At 41.6% G+C, this 22,116-nt stretch overlaps 1 protein-coding gene across 1 annotated transcript in view; it reads left to right on the forward strand.

The window, feature by feature from the left end:
• The window catches only part of WASHC5 (WASH complex subunit 5), a 58,928-nt gene that overhangs the window by 29,197 nt on the left and 7,615 nt on the right, over positions 1-22,116 (forward strand). The window contains exons 13-25 of the mRNA XM_041768449.1: positions 916-1,082; positions 1,160-1,235; positions 2,325-2,435; positions 3,417-3,557; positions 4,598-4,678; positions 9,005-9,106; positions 10,159-10,338; positions 12,781-12,905; positions 15,340-15,502; positions 15,893-15,995; positions 16,082-16,161; positions 19,642-19,745; positions 20,585-20,714. Coding sequence (XP_041624383.1) covers positions 916-1,082; positions 1,160-1,235; positions 2,325-2,435; positions 3,417-3,557; positions 4,598-4,678; positions 9,005-9,106; positions 10,159-10,338; positions 12,781-12,905; positions 15,340-15,502; positions 15,893-15,995; positions 16,082-16,161; positions 19,642-19,745; positions 20,585-20,714 — 1,563 coding nt within the window. The remainder of the gene's footprint in view (positions 1-915; positions 1,083-1,159; positions 1,236-2,324; positions 2,436-3,416; positions 3,558-4,597; positions 4,679-9,004; positions 9,107-10,158; positions 10,339-12,780; positions 12,906-15,339; positions 15,503-15,892; positions 15,996-16,081; positions 16,162-19,641; positions 19,746-20,584; positions 20,715-22,116) is intronic.

Here is a 22,116-nt window from a genome sequence, read left to right on the forward strand (position 1 = left end):
CAATAACCACGTTGTATAATGATCAACTGCTTGTAAGTGGGGTTTTCTTTTCCACCAAAAAAGTTCGTTTTTTATCTACTCAAATATTATCTACTCAGATTCAAAGAAGACTTAGTATATTTTCCCACTCTTGAAATTTTAATAAAAGCATGATTAAAAAAAAGCAATAGCTATCAACTATTTAAAAGATCATCCACACTTACCTGGAACTGCCTAACTGGTATAATATATGTCTTTAAAGATATACATAATACATTTTTTGGCATACTTTCTTATAGGCTTTTTCTTTTTTTTTTTTTTCTGAAAGGTTTTATGGTCACTATTAATGGCAGCACAAAACAGTACTCCATTGTTGGTGTGTCAGTTTTCCCGGACAACAATCCCACTTATACTATTCCTATTGTGCTCATAAACAACTTTGTAAATGTCAGGTGCTTGTTATCATTTGTGATATTTATTTTGACAATGGCCCAGGCACCTTGAATTAAATATATTGAAACTTCAGGACACTGGAGAACCATTATTTTGTTTAAGGAATCCAACAAAAGAACTGAATAATGTACAAATGCCAACACCCTAGTTGTGATATGACTCTGTTTTTTAGCAAACCTACAAATTTTCAGAATTAAGAGGATTTTCTAATACGTGTTTATTGACGCTAAAATGGAAGATGGAAGTATGCACTCATTCTGTCACATATATACACAGTAAAAAGAGTAGAACATTACTAATCCTAGAAACCTGTGCATTACATTATGACTTGGCTCATACGTTTCTAAAATTATCATTTGAAATAGCAATTTTGCCAAGAAATTCTTAGCAAGTACTGTGCCTTTTTTGAAGTGTTTTCAGGGAAAAAGGAACACCATACAAGCCATTCAGAAGTTTTTAATTAAGTGTATTTATGTGACATAGGTTCAGGAATTTCACCAGTTGGAGTCAAATCTGCAAGTATGTCAGTTTCTTGCTGATACTCGCAAGTTTCTTCATCAAATGATCCGAACTATTAACATTAAAGAGGAGGTCCTGATCACTATGCAGATCGTTGGGGACCTTTCTTTTGCTTGGCAATTAATTGACAGGTAAGGTGGCCAGCCTAACATTTCGCCTCGATGAAGGCCACTGTGGATGTTTCCTTAGCATTGATCTCTCTTTACAGTTTCACAGATATCATGCAAGAGAGCATAAGGGTAAACCCATCCATGGTCACTAAACTCAGAGCTACATTCCTGAAGGTAAGCAAAGAACAGATCACATTCTCACAATTGGTCTTCATTATTCCGTCATGCATTAATTCAGCCCACAATTTCGTTCTTTGAGAAAGGTCATTTTTATAGACTAAAAATTGTTAGGAGTTTTTCCATGAGAGCACAGTTTCAAAACATGCCATGCATACTTGAAGTTTCAATTAATGTAAGTTGGATGTCTTCCAGAAAATAGTTTTTAATTTTTAAAATAAGTTTTTATAGTTTTACAAATATATGAAATATATGGGTCCTTTTTTCTCTAGATGTGAATTAAGTCCTTTTACTTACTCATTTAAAAAATTCTTGTTGAGCCTCTGCTGTAAACTAGGATTTCCTCTAAAGATTAGGGAATAGTGGCGAACAACACAAGTATGGCCCTTGCTCTCAAGGTAATTTCAGATCGAGATAAATGAGCAAATAATTGACTCAGTGTCTAAAGACAGAGTTACCTTATATATCGGTTCTTAGGTGCATTTTCTTTCCTATTTAAAAATCTCTGTAATTGGGGATGGATTTTATAATTGACAGCGTATCAAAGCTCGGTCATCAGCATTTTTTTTTCTCTTTTTTCTTTCTGAGTGGTACATAAAATATTGGCACTTTGTACATGCCAGGACATCTAAGATTGGAGTCAGTACAGTAATCCATCCATCATAGTGTCTGACTCCCATAAAGAGTAGCTGTCTTCCATAGCATAGTGGCTCTCAAACTTGAAGGGCACCAGAATCACCTGGGAGGCCTATTACAACACAGATTGCTGGGCCTCAGCCCCCAGAGTTTCTGATTAAGGACCTTTCCGGTGGGGCTCAAGAACTGGCATCTGTAACAAGTTCCCAGGTGATGCTGATGCTGCTGGTCCGGGGACCACAGTTTGAGAACCACTGCTGTAGCTGATGACTGTTATTTTTTAAAAACTGTATCGTTGTCAGAAACTATCAATGACTTTGATGAAGTTCAGTGGTTGTTGTTTTCTCTTGGTTAGAACCCAGGAGCTCTGCTACATGTTACTCTTTTGGGGAAGTGAGATTTGTAGGACTTTTTGAAATGGAGAAACAAACTTAGCTACTTTTCTTTCAGCTTGCCTCTGCCCTAGATCTTCCCCTTCTTCGAATTAATCAAGCAAATAGTCCTGATCTTCTCAGTGTGTCTCAATATTACTCTGGTGAACTGGTGTCCTATGTGAGAAAGGTAAGAAATGCATCAAGGTGATACTGATTTTGTTGGCAGACTAACTGTTCTTCAAAGACCAAAAAGGTGCTTGGGACCCTATAGAAAGTAAACACATGTTCCCTTCCCTCATCCTTTTTTTTTTTTTTTTTTTTAAGGTTTTATTTATTAATTCATGAGAGACAGAGAGAGGCAAAGACATAGGCAGAGGGCGAAGCCAGCTCCCTGTGGGGAGCCAGATATAGGACTCGATCCCAGGATCCCGAGATCACGCCCTGAGCCAAAGGCAAATGCTCAACACTGAGCCACCCAGGTGTCCCTCCCTTCCTTCATTCTTAACTTGATTCCAGAAATTTGCAGTATCTGAACCTAAACTTACTCTTACTGGTCCTGTGGATATGCAGGTGTTTTCACTCCCGAGGAACTTTTACACTGTTTTTTTCCTAAATACTGGTGGTATTAACCGCCCACTTTGTAGGTATAGAAACAAAAAGAGATTATATTGGCTTCTACAGAGTCACAGAGCTAGTTGGTAAAAGAGCTATATCTAGATCCAGCATCTCCTCGTTAGAACTTAAAAATTTTTAGAGGAATTTTGGTCCTGTTTCAAGAACATATGGTACAGCGTGGAGCCAAACGGACCTGTGTTCACAATTTACTTGTGTCACACACTAATTGAGTTCTCTACATCCGTGTTACTTAACACCTCTGATCCTCAATCTTTTAAAAGTTTGTAATGTAGGAAAGATACATCTTTTTGCTACCTGTGTGACGATTATTAACCTTCTATCCTGTGAGCAGTTAATGCTTAAAGGAACTTAACCGTGTGCCTGAGAGCAGATTACTAAAAGAGCTCTTGTGAAATCCCTTATTGTCTCTTCCTGTAGACAAATGGCTGCTTGCACACTCTGGGGGCTGTCTTACTGCCATCTGAGCATTTATCTGCTAAGAAAAATAAAAAGAGATATTCAACTGTTTTTCCTCTTTTCTCTTTCACTGAAGGTTTTGCAGATCATTCCAGAAAGCATGTTTACTTCTCTTCTCAAGATCATAAAGCTTCAAACCCATGATATCATTGAGGTACCGACCCGCCTGGACAAAGACAAGCTAAGGGACTACGCTCAGCTTGGCCCACGATACGAGGTGGCGTGTCCTTTTGACTTCTGCCTTTTGATATTTAACACCCAAACCATGACGCGCCACAAGTCTGCGTTGCCGGCTGTATCCCTAGGACCAGCAGACCAATTCTGATTTGTTTCTTCCTACTCTCAGGGATAACTGCTTGTGCCACTGTCAGCGTAGCCATACCTTTATTCATGACCTTCTCCCGGTGTTACTTCAGGCCTCACCAAGTGTTCTCAGAGGAAGTGGAACTCACCTGGTCACTTTTCTCCCGAACAGTCCTGGAGAATCAGCCTATCTTCTTTGTGGGCTAAAGATTGCCCAGACTTTTCTCATTCAGGTTCCTGGTTTGTACATCAAATCAGTGGCTCAAAGTAATCTGGGTTCCATTAACCTAACCATTTCCTCCAGCCAGACTTTTAAGCCCACTCAATAGTTAAGCAGCCTTGGGGGTGGTTCTTCCCAAATACCTCTGCTTTTCTTTCCCCTTGAACTTAAAAGATGTGAAGGAGTGAAATCAAGTGGAAATTGACAATATGAACTCCACTGTCCTCACATCATGCCAGTGTCAATTTTACATCCTCTGACACAACTCTAGAAATGACATCAGGAATTTTGACTTTCAGCTTCAAATTTATGTATTTATTCTCACTCAAAAATATAGCATTGGTCTACCTTATCAGTGTCTCATTATGTTACTGGGGAAAAAGAAGTAGAAGGCAGTAAAGGGGAGATTACCCTGTTAGAGTCTTGATGAGCCTTTTCTACAGGGAAAGGACCATCGATCTCATGGAACCCTGCTTTTTATGCATGAGGAACTGAGGCCCGAAGAGGGAGAAATGATTGGTCAGCATCTAAGAACAATTTAATGTCTGCTGACCCCGTTCCCAGTGTGTCGAACCGTGGTCTCTCGGTTCCATCACAGTGCCTCATTTCTGACCAGGACACATCACTCCTGCTGTCCTGGTTCATTCCAGGACTATCAGCCGATTTTCACTTTCTGTGGAAACGATGGATCTTTTATCTGAAGTACTTCATTAACTTCTTTCTCTTTGTTAAAGGTTGCCAAGCTTACTCATGCTATTTCCATTTTTACTGAAGGCATCTTAATGATGAAGACAACTTTGGTCGGCATCATCAAGGTATGGCTTTCGTCCTGGTCCACCTGATTAGACTGCTAGTTTGTATTACTGTGGTGATTCTCCCATGGGGAACAGGGAATGACATTGTCATCTTGTGTCCCTTGCTGTTTCACAATTAGCTCTTGGTCTTCACTTTACTCATTTGTTGATGGAGGAAGAGAGAGAGAGCATTATAATCCTGATCTTTCACCCATATCCAAGAGTTACTTAAATCTAAGAAAAATCCGTATTATTGAATTTTTTGTAATAACAAAACAAAATGATTCAATTCCCTTGGCCAAAGAGCTGGCTCAGTCTCTCCCACCTTCTTTCCTTCTAGTTTTTTTATATTACATCTCAGGTGCAGAGAGCCAAGATAATCCTACCGCATTACTATTGTCTGGCCCTTGTCATCAAGGATACATGCTTTCCTTTCTCCTCTGGATGCCCACAGCCATGCCCATCCCCAATGCCACCTGCTCTCTATGTTCAATTTCTGTCCCCAAAGAGGTGTCTGTATTTTAAGCCTGAGGTGTTACTTGATGTGTGCATGTTTGTTTTCTCTACATCCTATTGTGCTCTAAAGCCCATTCTTTTTCCAGTTCTTCTCACTAGTTATCACTTTGAGAATTTATTTATGTCTCTGAGTTGGGTAATTGGTTACTTCTTACTGCTGCATAGAATTTTACATTTTACTTAACCATTCACCAAGGCACAAACACCCATATTGTCTTTTTTCATCCCAACATTCCCTATTATCACAAGCATCTCTGAACATGTCCCTACTGTACACTTGTGCAAGAATTTCTTTGAAATCTGCCTCCCCAGGAGTGGATCACTGGGTCTTAAGGTGTGCCTATTCTTAATTTCTCTCAATACCACCAGATTGCCTTCTGAAATAAGTGTTTCACAAAATGTCTTACCCACATTTTTACCAATACTTGTTATTATCCACATTCCAATTTTTGCTCTCCCAAAGAGTAGAAAGTGTTATTTCAATGTTGTTTTAATTTGTAATCCTATGGTGACTAGTGATGTGCCCATTCACAAGGTTCCTGGTGCTTTTATTTTTCATTTATCTGACATCAGCAGATACTACATATTTCTGATTTTTTAAAAAAATGCTTACCTACTGAATTGCCAGATTAACATTTGTGTTCATAAGATCCAAGAAAATATAGGAAATGAACCTAAATAGGAATGGAAATTTAGTGTGTGGTTTCTGTGAGTATGCCAAAATACCATTGTGCCCCTAGAATACTAATAAAATCTATGCAGTATGCTTTAGGCTTGATGCCAGTTTAATTCAGTTGATATGCAGAGAGTACACATGCAGGTTATCATTTCTTACTAATCTATAAAGTGGTGATAAATCCTAGGACCAGATTAAGCATCTTACATGCAAAATGACCAGTACAAGAAAGATGTAGTAAAACGTAATAATTAACAATAATTATCAAAGGAAAGCCTGCTTAAGAAAAATGCAGATTTAGGGCACCTGGGTGGCTCAGTGGTTGAACATCTGCCTTTGGCTCAGGTCATGATCCCAGGGTCCTGGGATCGAGTGCCACATTGGGCTCCCTACAGGGAGGCTGCCTCTCCCTCTGCCTATGTCTCTGCCTTGCTTTGTGTGTCTCTCATAAGTAAATAAATAAAATCTTAAAAAAAAAAAAAAGAAAAGAAAAATGCAAATCTTTTGCCATAGCCTTTCAGATGAGAGCAGAGGAAATACCACCTTGACCACACTCAACCCAGTAGACTATCTCTGCTAGTCTAACCACTCATAGCTTTCTGTAAGGGATCCTGTGGCCCTCATTAGTCTTTAACCCTCAAATGTTAAGCATCTGTTTCAGACACTTATAAAAAGTATAAGTTGAGGCCCTTGGGTGTGGAACCTACTTAAAAAGAAAGTATAAGTTGACTTTAATCCATATGACTGAAAACAAATAAGATTTACACAGACATGTGTGTGTAAATGTCCATTGTTAGAGGTAGCCAAAAAAATTATTTTAAAAATAATAGAGGGGTGCCTGGATGGCTGTCCATTAAGCATCCAACTCTTAATCTCAGTCTAAGTCTTGATCTCAGGGTGGTAAGTTCAAGCTCAGCATGGAGCCTACTTAAAATAGAATAATAAGGAAATAAAATAATAGATAAAAATTTTAAAAGAATAAAATAATCCGAACATTTATCACTAAGAGAATGTTTAAACATATCATGGTGCGTTCCTACTGTAGATTCCTCTGCTGCCATTTAGAAAGCATTTGCCACTGAAAGATTTTTTTTTTTTTATGATTTTATTTATTTATTTGACAGAGAGAGCACAAACAGGGGGAGTGGTAGGCAGAGAGAGAGGGAGAAGCAGACTCACCACAGAGCAGGGAGCCCAATACAGGACTTGATCCTAATACTCAGGGATCATGACCTGAGTTGAAGGCAGATACTTAACCAACTGAGCCACCCAGGCAGCCACCACTGGAAGATTTCTAAAACCTTAAAACTTTGTTAAATTACAAAACAATGTGTGTGTGTGTGTGTGTTTGTATGTATGTATGCACATATTATAATCCTATTTAGATTCTTTAAATTAGATATGTATTAAGGATAATATTTATGTATACAAATTCATGGGGAAAGGTCTGGAGGATCCATATGAAAACTGTTAACTGTTAACTTCAGAGGACAGAAGTGTGAGGGAAGAGGCTGTGGGAAGGAGGCTTTCTCTAAGATGTTCTTGGAAGCTTCATGTTACTTTTTGATTTTTTCCCCCTCATCGATTATTCATCTAGTTATAATTTGTTATTGTAAAAAAGGGCACAGATACTGAGAGCTGTAGAAAAACACTTGTGCAGTTTAATAGGTTATTACAACCACCATCCAAGTCAAGAAATACAGTTTCCCAGGTCCTACCCCAGGACCCTCCTCCTGTGCCTTGACCTAATCTCAGTTTCCCTGTGTAGAGTTTTATTATCCAAGAGTAAATCTCTGGACACTACATTTAAAAAAATATATGTTAGATGCACCTGGGTGGCTCATTCAGTTAAGCATCCAACTCTTGGTTTTAGCTCAGGTCATGATCTCCTGGGCAGTGGAATTGAGCCCGTTTCAGGCTCCATGCTCAGTGGGGAGTCTGCTTGAGTACTCTTTCCCTCTGCTCCTACTCCCTACTCATACTCTCTAAAATAAATAAATAGATCTTTAAAAAAAAAAAGAAATTTAAAAAATGTTATATCTCTTAAGCCTTTTTTAAAGAAGATTTTATTTATTTATTCATGAAAGACACAGAAAGAGAGGCAGACATAGGCAGAGGGAGAGGCAGTCTCCCCATGGGGAGCCCCATGCGGGACTCAATCCCAGGACCCCAGGATCACAACCTGAGCCAAAGGCAGATGCTCAACTGGTGAGCCACCCAGGTGCCCCTAGCCTTTTTTATTCTTCAGGTTTCTCTCCTTACAGTTTATCTGGTGAGGAACCCACAGCTGTTGACCTGTTGTTTTTCCAGTCTGGATTTTGCTGATGGCACAATCATGATGTAGCTCGACACGTTACTCTAGCTTTTGTATTTCATGCAACTTTCATTGCAGTTGTCATTCTTGAAGTTTAGATGTAATCAAACCTAGGTGGACCCCATCCATTTGTCTTTATGACTTTTCAAAATAATGGTTTGTTGCACATATTAAAAGTACAAGAGACAAGTCTCAGGGCATTCAAAGGATTATGTCAAACTATCTGATGTTTTATGGATTTGGTAGGAGATTGACTTTTAGAATAACAAGTGCTTTCTCATTACAGAAAAAAGAACCAGCCAAATAAGCTTACAGAGTCAGATAGCAGATTTGCTTTCCCATTTTATCTCCCTAATTACAAACAGCATTCCAAGAATGCTGAAAGAAAAGAGAATTGTTAAATCTGTCCGACCACAAGCTTGAGTTTGCTCATGGGGGTGTAGATGCCTTGAGATAACATTGGGAAGAAAGGTGTGCGCTCAATTCAAGGGCAGGCCCATCATTCCACCCCTCCTCCTGATGCGGAGAAAAGGCACTTTTTACTTTTAATGAAATGATTAAAAATAAGCAGCAATTTAAAACTTTTCATACCCACAGTCTTTGGAATGTCGTGTAAAATTAGCGTGAATTTTACTGAGGTCAACCAAGTCCTAAAGAGTTACAGGTTTAATCATTCTTTGCAGGCTGCACAAGATCAAAGGGACAGGAAAGGAGAAAGTCTCAGTTATTGAGAAATGGGGTAGGAAAAGGCTCCACCATCTGGAAACCAACTTTTCCTTTGGATTTCTTCATGCCTCTGCTTTTCCTCATTGTCATTTATTGCTTTTTGATTTGCACTCAGGTGGATCCCAAACAGTTGCTGGAAGATGGAATAAGGAAGGAGCTAGTTAAACGTGTTGCTTTCGCTCTTCATAGGGGATTGATCTTCAACCCCCGAGCCAAGGTATCAGATGACCGAAGGGGTCTGTCCTGTCTCTCTGTCCAGCTTGCATAATGGACAAGCACTATTTTTAACTATCATGAGCAAGACCTTTCCTCCTAACAGATATCTAATGCATGATGTTCAGTACAATTGACCAATGTGTTCTTTGATCCAATATTGTAATCGGTTTGTATGATCAGAAAATCCTTTCCAGAACCCATCCTTTCCTTTACCTGTTGATCCTCAAGTTTAAGAACTGAACTGATGACTGTGATCCAGAGTTACTTCTTCTTCTTAAAGTTAGAATTCGTAAACCCCAAGGCACATAAAGCCTGTCATTTCTTATTTTCCTTGATCTGTTAGAGAATGTTCATTTTTCTCAGGAGGGAAAAAAAATGGGCCTAAAATTTATATCTAGGGTACTTCGACCCCAGTAAATTCAATTTAAAATATTTTAAGTATTTTCAGGTTAGATATATTCATCAAATGACATGAGAGAAATCTTCAACTTTCATTTTTTATAGTCTTTCGTATGAGGCTTCCTTCCCAAATGAATGAAACCTCTTCTTTGCTGAATGTCTGACAAAGTTGCCAGTCATACTCGTTGAGGTAGAAATGAGCATTTCCAAAACTGTCTTCAACTATCACTGTGGTCTCAAACACAGTATGGGTCTCATTTAAAGTCTAGCAGAGAGTGAAATAAGTCAATCTGAAAAGGACAAACATTATATGGTTTCATTCATTTGGGGAATATAAAAAATAGTGAAAAGGAATAAAGGGGAAAGGAGGAAAAATGAGTGGGAAATATCAGAAAGGGAGACAGAACACGAGAGACTCCTAACTCTGGGAAACGAACTAGGGGTGGTAGAAGGGGAGGTGGGCGGGGGTGGGGGTGACTGGGTAACGGGCACTGAGGGGGGCACTTGATGGAATGTGCTCTGGGTGTCATTCTGTATGTTGGCAAATTGAACACCAATAAAAAATAAATTTATAAAAAAAATAAAGTCTAGCAGAGATATTGGAGTTGACCACCTACTCCAATGTAATAGATTTGTATTTCTCCTTTTGCACAGCCAAGTGAATTGATGCCCAAGCTGAAAGAGTTGGGGGCCACCATGGATGGATTCCATCGCTCTTTTGAGTACATACAGGACTATGTCAACATTTACGGTCTGAAGATTTGGCAGGAAGAAGTTTCTCGTATTATAAATTATAACGTGGAACAAGAGTGTAATAACTTCTTAAGAACAAAGGTATCTAATTAAATCTTTAAAATTCTCGACTACATTTATTGTTCTGACATTTAAAATACATGCCCCAGGGGCACCTGGGTGGCATAGTTAAACATCCAAACTCTTGGTTTTGGCTCAGATTGTGATCTCAGGGTGGTAAGATCAAGCCCTGCATCAGGCTCCATGTTCAATGTGGATTCTGCTTCAGATTCTCTCTCCTCTCCCCCTTTCTCACTCACTCTCTATAAAATAAATTAATAAATCTTTAAAAATAAAATACATGCTCTGAACCTCAGAAATGCCAACAAGAAAGTTTCTTTAAATAGTAAAAGTCAGTACGCATTAGATAGACATGAATACCTTCAGAGTACCCTCAGGAGCCATGAGGGTTGCAGAAAAATGTGTATGACACCTGACCTCTGGGAGTTTACCATCCTAAGGAGGAGGGAGAAATAACTGAATGACTAGAGAATGAAGCTGCTTGTTGCAAATGGTATAACTCAAGTGATCTGGAGTTCAGAAGGCTTGAGAGTTCAGTTGGCCTGACTGGAGTATGTGCTAAAGGGCGGAATTGCTGGATCATGTGGTATTTCTAGGTTTCACTTACAGATGAACCACCAGACTCTTTGCCATAGTGCCTGCACCATTTTTCATTTCCTCCAGTAATGTCTGAGGGTTCTAATTTCTTCATGTCCTTGCCACCACTTATTATTTTGCTTTTCAAAAAACAGTTAATAACTATCCTAGTAGATTGAAGTGGTATCTCATTATGGGCTTGTTTTTTTTGTTTTTGTTTTTTTTTTTTTTGGTTTTATTTATTCATGAGAGAGACAGAGACAGAGGCAGAGGGAGAAGCAGGCTCCATGCAGGGAGCCTGATATGGGACTCGATCCCAGGACTCCAGGATCACGCCCTGGGCCGAAGACAGGCACTAAACTGTTGAGCTACCCAGGGATCCCCTCATTGTGGTTTTGATTTGCATTTCCCTAATGACTAATGATGTTGAGCATCTTTTCACATGCTCATTCACCATTTGGATGTCTTCTTTGGAGAAAGGTCTACTCAAGTCCTTTGTCCCGTTGTTAATGGGGTTGTTTGAATACCAGATTCTTAAGTGCCATGACTGACAAGCTTGATTTTTGTCAATAGTTAACAAGGAGTAAGCTTTTAATTAGGGAACTCACAAGGTTCAGGTGGCATTCTTTTTTTTTTTTTTTTTCTTTTAAAGATTCTATCTGTTTATTCATGAGAGAGACAGAGAAGCAGAGACACAGGCAGAGGAGAAACAGGCTCCATGCAGGGAGCCTGATGTGGGACTCGATCCTGGGACTCCAGGATCACACCCTGGGCCGAAGGCAGGCGCTAAACTGCTGAGCCACCCAGGCATCCCTCAGGTGGCATTCTTAATAGAATAAGTATTCTCCAGCCTTATATATTTTGGAATTTTATCATTACATTGATATATGTGAACTTGGAAGACAAAAAAAGCCATAAAATCCCTGTGTCTCTTCTCATTTCTCAGTCACTTCACTCATCACAAATATATCTTTTTTTATAAATGTTACATGTGGCATTTCTGGGAGTTATTAATGCACTTTTAAGTGTTTCTTCTTCAAACCCAAGGATCCTTTATTGTCACTGTTTATGCAGCATTATATTTATAAAACTACATGGAAAAAGATTAACTATATTATCTTATCAAAGATGTACAGTGGACCCTTGAACAGCAACAGGTTTGAACTCACGGGTCCATTTATACATTTTTTCCAGTAGACAAAGTGTGATACTGTAAAATATATTTTCTCTTCCATATGATTTTCTTTTTTTTTAAATTTTTATTTATTTATGATAGGCACAGAGAGAGAGAGAGAGAGAGGCAGAGACACAGGCAGAGGGAGAAGCAGGCTCCATGCACCGGGAGCCCGACGTGGGATTCGATCCCGGGTCTCCAGGATTGCGCCCTGGGCCAAAGGCAGGCGCTAAACCGCTGCGCCACCCAGGGATCCCCCGTATGATTTTCTTAACATTTTTCTCTAGCTTATGGTATTGTACAAATCAGTATATAATACATATACAGGGCACCCAGGTGGCTCAGTTGGTTAAGCAGCTGCTGTTGATGCAGGCCATGATCCCAGGATCCTGAGATCGAGCCCAGCATCGGGCTCCCTGCCAGATGGGTAGCCTGCTTCTCCCTCTGCAATGCTTGTGCTCTCCTGCTCACTCCTGCCCCCCCTCCTCAAATAAGTAAACAAAATTTTAAAAAATATATACAAAATATGTGCTAATTGATTGTTATTGTTAAGGCTGTTCTAGTAAACAACAAGCTATTAATTAGTAAAGTTTTAAGGACGTCAAAAGTTATATGTGGATTTTTAACTGTGTGGGGGTCAGTGCCCTGGCCCCCATGTTGTTCAAGGGCTAACTGTACTAAATACTTCTGGTTTGGTTTTGTTTCGTTTCTAGATTCAGGATTGGCAGAGTATGTACCAGTCTACCCATATTCCAATACCAAAGTTTCCTCCTGTGGATGAGTCCGTAACATTTATTGGTCGACTCTGCAGAGAAATCTTGAGGATCACAGACCCAAAGTAGGTGTATCTGAATTCCACTGGGCCTTGACCAGTTGTGGTCAATAGGAGTCTCTGAACATTTTCCTTAGATCACACCCTTGTTCCTACCACACTTGGATCCACTCTAATGGGTTTCTTAGAGTCACTTTTTTTGAGACTGGGTATTTTCCCCAGTGTGACTGAGAGGACCTCAGTCCAAGAAAATAGAGATTAAAATAAATCTAAGGCCTGTTCAGCCACCTTTCAGTTTTATGCTCCTCTTGCTTCCTAGCTAATGTTCTATTTACTTGGGCCTGCAGACTCCTTGGTATATTAAAACTTTTTTTTATTATAAATTGCTCATCTTTACCTGTATAACTGTGGCACACTTGCCCCATTGCAGGCACCAAACCTTCCACTTGTCAGATCCTGACCTTTGAAGATTATCTCCACACCCATCTGCTTTTCTAGCACTTCTCTTGCACACGACTTCTCAGTCGCTTGTCCAAGCTCTGGGTCTTAATGGTAGCTCCACGTCAGGCACTAGCCCTCTGACCCCAGAGCCGGACTCTTAAACACTGAGCCATTCAAGGGCAAGCTGTGTAGCTTTGCACACAGTGGATTACAGTTCCTATCTGGTCAGATGATTGAAAATCTCATATAATCAAAACCACCCTTAGGAATATTTTACATGAGCCCCATGGGAGAGACTTGCATGCTGCTTCTCTCATTGTGTCTGGTTTTCTTCCTTTTTCTCACTTGAGCTTCTGATGAGGCACCTAAGGTTAAGGGTACTAAGTCCAACTGAAGGAAGAGCCGACTCATATTTGTACCCGTGCATGTGCTCACTGAGGGGAATGGCTAGTGAAGTTACCCAGGATAAGATTCCTTTTCTTCTTTCTCTGTCCAGCAGTGTGTGCATTGTTGAATTTATGCAAGTTGAATGTCCTTATGACACAGCTCTTCTGTACTGCCTTCAGATTCTAGCTTATTTGGTCTCAGAAATTACACAACTTGACACACTATATATGAACGTCCTCCAAAAATTCAAGCACAAATGAGTTCTATCTATGACTCACGGACCAAAAAGAGTAAATGATCCAAAATTTTTTATAACTTCTGCTTTCTTGGTACCCATGGGTGGGTCACTGAAGCCCTTCTAGAAGACTCTCCACCTAGTGCCACATTAAGACTTACAGAAAGGATTAAGCATTGGGTTTGGGATCTCCACATCATAATAGTGATTTATTCATCTACATTGGGAGACACTGGCGACACATTCAGAGTGCTAGCACTGGGTGATAGGGGCAGGACACTTTGAAGCTTAAAAATAGAATGCACTTTCTGGAAATCTTGGTCTTTCCAAATGTAAGCCTTTCCTCCCAAGCTTTGTTTCAGTAAAAAGATGTCCTAGTTCCTAGAATTGGGGGCCTATTCATCTGTGGAGTGTACTGGAATTTCAGAGCCTGGGTTTCCACCCTATACCTGCCCAGTCAAACCCCAGGAATAGGCCCTGGGCATATATTTTTAACACACTTTACCAGTGATTTAAGGACCCTCTGCCAACATTTGAAAACCAGTAAAATGGTGGTTAAGGATATGGTGTTAGAATCAGGCCTCGCTAAGTTATTTCATCTGTAAAATGAGAGTCACACAGCTTGGATATTAAGCCATGATGAGGATGAAAAGAAAAAGTTCTTAGCACAGGACCTGACACCTAAGAGGTGCTGCGTAAATGTTGTGGTTATCATTGCTGTCAGCACACTTTTGAGTCTGAAAGGAATCATTAATTGGTGACCAGACCCAGGAGGAAAGAGGAAATGGCTTTGTTGTCATAGTCACAAATTTCACTAGGTCAGCAGGACTCTAAGTTCCTTTCTTATCAAAATGGAAGTGAAGGGCAGCCTGGGTGGCTCAGCGGTTTAGCGCCGCCTTCAGCCCAGGGCCTGATTCTGGATTCCCGGGATCAAGTCCCACGTCAGGCTCCCTGCATGGAGCCTGCTTCTCCCTCTGCCTGTGTCTCTGCCTCTCTCTCTCTCTCTCTCTCTCTCTCTGTCTCTCATGATTAAATAAATAAAATTTTAAAAAAACAAAAACAAAATGGAAATGGAAATGAAACAAGACTCTTACTGCCTGGTCTCTGGGAATCTAAAGACCCTGTGGAGAGAAAACTCGGCTCTAATGTCTCCTCTCTGCTCGGCTCCAAAGAACAGCCTGACCCAGTGGAAATGAATTAGTCAAACTGGTCACCTGGCATGGGGCAGGAAAAAGTGATTGCACTGAATTTGACCCTCCTGGCCCTTCGGGCATTCACTGTGAGATATACTAGGTGCCTAGATGCAGAGGTTATTAAACAGAACGTGTAGCCATTGTTCCTCATGTCTGATGCCCAAATCCTGTTGCGTCCCACATCTCCTCAGGATGAATTAATTCTGACCTGCTTTTGACTTTTGAGTTTTTGTTTTTCTTTTAGAATGACCTGTCACATTGACCAGCTGAACACTTGGTACGATATGAAAACTCACCAAGAAGTGACCAGCAGCCGCCTCTTCTCAGAAATCCAAACCACCTTGGGGACTTTTGGTCTGAACGGGTTAGACCGGCTTCTGTGCTTTATGATCGTCAAAGAGCTACAGGTGAGCATTTGGGTTTTGATGTGTGGTTCCTGCTTCCCTGGGAGAAATGAGAGGAGATCAGTTAGCTTTCCACTCATGCTTTCCTATGCCTACACCAGCCATACATATATGCTTCTTTTTAGGTAGATGAGAACTGAGGATAAACTAGAATTTCTTTGGCCAGCATAGTATTTTTATGTGTAGACTGGTCTGGGGGGTTTCATGTGAGGAAGTTGAGACTCTCTCCAAGCGGGAGGATGTTTCTAACAGGAACCAGAAGTTACTGCCTCACTGTCATCCTTGATAGCGTTTTATGACTTAGGCTGTGTTCTATATAGCACTTCAGTTAACTGGAGCGTTATTCATTTTATTCACTATGTTTGGTTCCTTGATTGTGTCTTCTTGTTTTAGAATTTCCTCAGTATGTTTCAGAAAATTATCCTGAGAGACAGAACTGTACAGGATACTTTGAAAACCCTCATGAATGCTGTCAGCCCCCTAAAAAGCATAGTAGGTAAGTGTTCTGAAAGCACCCTGAGATGGAGGTAACACTAGCTTTTCCATTTTTACTAAACAGAAAATTATATTTTACCCTTTCAGCAAACTCGAATAAAATTTATTTTTCCGCCATTGCCAAAACACAGAAGATTTGGACAGCTTATCTCGAGGCTATCATGAAGGTATGTTGTGGGAGAGAGGATGATAATCAATACAATGTTTTTTAAATTATTTTCTTACAACCTTGTTATCCAAGGAAAGCCACTCTTCTTTCCTTTGTCATCAGAGCAAAAATACAGCACTTCAGTTTATTGTTATTTCTAAATTCGCTTGTCCTTTATTGTCCTTTCTTGAGCTCTTCTTGTCTGGTTTTCATTGATTGGCCTCCTCCTGTCACCAAAGGGAAGGTTTCTGTTTTTTGTTTTTTTTTTTCTTCTTTTTTTTGAGAACATTTCTTTTTAAACTGACTTTGGGCAAGAAGTGCTTTCACACAAAGAAATGGAAATCTTCCTCCCTCAGTGGTCTCCATCCTGACATAACAAGTTAATTTAATGGACTGCTCTGTCAGTGTACAACTCTGAACTGGTGCAAGTAGGTGTTAGAACAGGACATTTGTCTCTGTCTCGCCTTGGGTCTGCACAGATTTTAGAAAGCCAAGTTCTCTGGGTGTAAGTTATCCTTACACCATGAATAGAACACTGTCATCTTTAGAAATAAGTAAGAAGGGATCCCTGGGTGGCTCAGCGGTTTTGTGCCTGCCTTTGGCCCGGGGCGTGATCCTGGAGTCCTGGGATGGAGTCTCGCATCAAGCTCCCTGCATGGAGCCTGCTTCTCCCTCTGCCGGTGTCTCTGCCTGCCTTTCTCTCTCTCTCTCTCTCTCTCTCTTTCTCTCTCTCTCTCTCTCTCTCTCATGAATAAATAAATAAAATATTTTTTTTATTTTTTTTTAAGATTTTATTTTATTTATTCATAGAGATGCAGAGAGAGAGAGAGGCAGAGACACAGGCAGAGGGAGAAGCAGGCTCCACACAGAGAGCCTGATGTGGGACTCGATCCAGGGTCTCCAGGATCACACCCTTGGCTGCAGACAGCGCTAAACCGCTGCGCCACCAGGGCTGCCCTAAAATATTTTTTTTTAAAAAAGAAATGAGTATGAAAGTACAATGAGAAGATTTAACTTGTTGGATGGAAATCTCAGTGACTTTAGAATTTGCTTGTCTGCTTTCCTGCCTTCACATTGGGGAGTCAGTTCCAGGGACCCTCTGTGTCTTCTGTGTGTCTTTCTCTCATCATGTGATGATCCAAGACAACAATGCTTTGTTGAACGCTCGTTCTGTGCAAAGCATCATCACTTACTGTGAGACACAGGGTCAAAGGGAGCTCTAGCTGCCTCCTCAGAAAGCCCACTTACAGTCTAGTAGGAAAGAGTAGGTTTCCTGGCAGAAATCCAGTTCACACTTAAAAATATCACCTAGGGCAGCCCCGGTGGCCCAGTGGCTTAGCGCCGCCTGCAGCCTGGGGTGTGATCCCGGAGACCCAGGATCGAGTTCCAGGTCAGGCTCCCTGCATGGGGCCTGCTTCTCCCTCTGCCTGTGTCTCTGCCCCTCTCTCTCTCTCTCTCTGTGTGTGTGGTGTGTGGTGTGTCTCTATGAATGAATAAACAAAATCTTAAAAATAAATAAATAAATAAATATAAATAAAAATTAAAATATCACCTACCACAGGAAAAGCCTAAGCAGCTGTGGGAATATGGGGACATTCCATTCTCGTTTCCAATTATATTAGTTGTTCATTGAGAGAGTACTAATGGTGCCCCTGCCAGATTCACAATATATTTCCCATAATTGTAGTGACTTTTTTAGTTAACTTAGACCAGGTAACACAGACCCTTTGACTCGGCTGGATGTCCTCTTTTAGATATGTCTGACAGTCCCTTAGCCACATGATTTCCAAATATTGAGAGCTTCTCAGACTAAGTTTCCAAGTGTTGGAAAACCCTTTAGGAGGAGTAGAGGATTACCTGAGGTTGGACAGACCTGAGCCTCAGCTCTGTGGGAACTTACAGGGAGGATTCGAAGGGGTTCCCCAGGGACTATGACAGACCTCCGTGAGTTGTAATTGCTGGTAATTCAGTAATAACCAAGTATTTGTCTGAGTCGGTGATCTCTACATGAAGCCTCAAGGACATATTTGTCCTTTTACTAATCTGGACCAGTGATTTCTGTTATTCTGTGCTGTTTGATGGTAGCCACTAGCCACATGTAGTTCCTGAGCATTTAGGATGTGGCCTGTGGGAATGAGAAACCGAATTTTAAACTTTATTCATTTTAATCAGTTTAAATGTAAAGAGCCACCTGCGGCTGTGGCTGCTGTACTGGTCAGTGCAACTCAACAGAAATGGAGAAAGACAATCCAGAGGTCACTCTAGACAGGAAAATAGAATGAGTGCACCACCTCCCAGGCTGGTCAGCCTCCAGAATCTTATTAATGGCTTGTAGGAAATGAGAACCAAAGAGAAAACGTTGGTCACTGAGATTGAATATGTTCTAAAGAACAGCAGGTTAGGTTAAACCGCCTGTATCTCTGCTTCTACTCCTAGACTGGTATTTTCGAGGGAATCCTGGACATAGAGTATCTAGAATTAAACAAGGAGTACGTGGGCCAGATAAAAGGTTGGAAGCACATTATTGAGTTGTCTGAGGGAACCCACTGTTTTCTTGGCCTTGCCCTGGTTTCATTTTTAAATAATATTTTTGTACTAATGAAAGGTTTCTTATGAGAACATTTTTTTTGGATTTTATTTTCTTCACATAAATGGAATAAAACCTAGTAAGAATAGTGATCAGAAGCAACACATTTGAGGTCATTTAAGACTTTTAACTGTTACAAGCTCTTTTTATCTAAATAAGATTTTTTTTTTTTCTCTTAGAAAAGGCCTCTCTTTTCTTCTAACTTTTCTCTGCTCCCAGCCACTCAGGGATGGGTCCATTTCTCCCTCACTGTTGCTAGAATTATAGAACAGTTCCCCTTGTAGTGTCTTACACTCTTGTAAGACAGTGTTGATAGGCTTCACCAGATTCCCCAAGAGGTCCAAGTACCAGAAAAAGGTTAGGAACCCTTGGATGAGGGATTAGCATTGTTAGAAGAGGCTTTTGGGAATCTGTAATCCTAGGTGATGTGGATAGGCTTATATTCACCTGTAATCCTAGGTGATGTGGATAGGCTTATATTCACCAAATTTTAGGCTAACAGAGCAAAATGGCATCCCTCGGACTCAAGAAAGTTCAGTTTTGAACAGATAAAGGAAGAAGGACTTCTCATTAGCAGCTGCTAAGCTTGGAGAACTTATTTCAGAAGATCATAAATAGAGCTTCAAACCAGCCACCTTCAATATGTGATCAACTAAACATTAATGAGTCACTTTGTAAAATATCAGACTGGGGATATTTGAGGTTGGCATACTGGACCTAATCCAGACGTTCCTTACGGGGTCCCTTGTGCTCCATCAGAGATGACGCTGGTCTTAGCCATGGAACTAGTCCAGGAAATCCTTAAAATGTTGTGACCCTTCCAGTAAAACACTGTCATCTTTGTATTTGCCTCCTCACCATCACTTGGAAGTGCTGTATGTTCGAGTTGGTCTTCCTCTTGCTTGTTCACAGGTCGGACAGATGCAGATTCTGAGACAACAGATTGCCAATGAACTCAATTATTCATGTCGGTTTGACTCCAAACATCTGGCAGCCGCTCTGGAGAATCTCAATAAGTGAGTGCCAGCATCTGAAATACCACCCAGGGGCCTGGATTGTTCCTTATCGATCAGCACCCTAATTTCTTCAGTATTTAGTCTTTTATGTTCTTTTTGGGTAAGGAGGCTCTCTGAATTGATAGCTGCCTTCCCAGGGATAATCAAGTCTGTCTTTATAAGCCTCTTTCCTCAGCCTTGTCCCTTGGTCTTTGTCTGTCTCTCTCTCTCTCACTTACTCATTATTGATGGATTCATTTATTCAGTCCACATATATTGGTCACTTAGTACACATCAGACATTGTGTTAAGTCCTTGTACAGATTGAGAAAGCATTTATTACCAAAATCCATGCCTGAATTTCTGCAGGACTGAGTCACTGATCATCCAGAGGGCAGTTCGAAGTGTGCTAATTACCAGGAGTGGCTGTAGGCACACATCCCGAGCACAGTCAGATCCTCCATCTCACCAGCAACTCATTGCAACTCAAGCCTATCAACACTGTTGCTCTCATTCCCAGCCTCTGCTTCCACATAAATAATCTTGTTCTTGCTGGTCAGTAAGTCTGCGCTATTGACAAAGCAGTTATTGAATATGGTTCAGTCAATTCATAAAAATTGGAATGATGCAAGCATTTGATTTGGGTGAACCCCAAAAGATAAAATAATTCTAGGTCAGTTTTTCTACTTTTAAACCAATCACAGGCACAGAAATGGAGAATTTGAAGGATCAAGCTCTCATTTTACAGATGAAACCAAGGCCCAGAAAGATCATATCGTAGCCTGTGTTAACTGTTGTATGAATTGCGTTCATCCCTGACGGTGATCCCTGCTCTGTGGTGTCTTGTCTTTCTTCACTTAGGGCTCTCCTGGCAGATATTGAAGCCCACTATCAGGACCCTTCGCTTCCTTACCCCAAAGAAGACAACACGCTCTTGTATGAAATCACAGCCTATCTGGAGGCGGCTGGCATCCACAACCCACTGAACAAGGTCAGCACCAAACTATGGAGCAGGGTGGTGGAGGGGCGGGGCCACGGGGTGGAGGGCAGAGCTATGTGGTGGAGGGGGTCACATGGTGGGAGGGGTGGAGCCACGGGGTGGGAGGGGCGGGGAGGGGAGGGGCTACGGGGTGGGAGGGGCGAGGTTGTGGGACAGGCCTAGTGATGGGAGATGATGAGTGGTACCCCTGGAGATTTGTTGCAGGTGGCAGATCACTTGCTAAAACATTGGGAGAACCTGGGTTCTAATCCTAGAACCTGCATTCCCCGCCTGCGTTCTAGCTTCCCACAAGTAATGGGATGATCACCCCTCCCCTGCCTGATTCGGGCCGGGGCAGTCGGGTGATTCAGTGTTTGCCACAGCTCCTTAGGAAGTGAGAAGTACTCTCATCTGTAGGAGATCGGTTTTAGGTTTGTCTGGGGTTTCGTATTTGAACTGCTGCTAAGTCATGGCATTGATCCTTGGTGCCCAAAGATGCTTCCCTCTTGGCTGACAGTAATCACACCCATCATCTGGGGCCGCAGACTCTCTTCTGCCATTCCGCCCCCCAGAAACCTCTGAGAGCTGAAAGTATTTTCACAAGCGGGTGCTGGGTCTCATTTGGTGGCAGGCCTCGTCCCGCACTGACATAAGGCTGGCTGTACTTCTGTGAATATTCAGGTTTTGATGCAGAAATACCGAGGACTTTGATGATAGGCTGTTACCCTGGACCCTTATTACCTTTCTAAAATCTGTAAAATAGGAAATCGGTATGATCCCCTGGGTTTGGGACAAAGGATGATGAAACTGAAGAGCAGCGAACATTTTGAGTGCCCACCCCAGGCCAAGCACGGTTACCCGGACTATGGGTGAGGTCACCTGGTCTCCGCCTCCCCATGAAACGTGCCATTGTGTCACTTTCGTTCCGGGTAGAACATTTTATGAGTGAGGCTCAGAGCTGATGACTTCCCCAGGGCTCCAGGCTAGAAGTGCCGTAGCCAGGCAGTCTGAGCAGAGCTGGGGCTCCCAGCCAGAGTGCTGCCCTGCCTCCCAGGAACTGAGGGAGGGAAGCAGGGGGGGCAGGACGTGGCCAGGTATGTCCTGACCTTACTGTCTACACTGGAGCTAGTGAATCACTAGCCCACTCCTTGACATTGCACAAGGGGAGGCAGATGACAAACGAGACAGACAGCTGCTTGCTTGCTACCTGGGCAATCCCACTCACTGCTGTGTGGATCTTTCCTTCTTTGGTCCTGCCCTACCCTTTCCTCCACCACCACCACCCCCACACACACAAGCCCAAGCCTCTCCCTGCAGCTCTTGCTGGAAGTGACTGCATTTTGCTTTCCGTCCCATTCTTGCTCATCACCAGTTTCCCTCTCCCTTTGTGGACCACATCAAGAAGATTCCAGAG

Source organism: Vulpes lagopus, chromosome 9, assembly GCF_018345385.1.
Source record: "Vulpes lagopus strain Blue_001 chromosome 9, ASM1834538v1, whole genome shotgun sequence".
NCBI lineage: Eukaryota > Metazoa > Chordata > Mammalia > Carnivora > Canidae > Vulpes > Vulpes lagopus.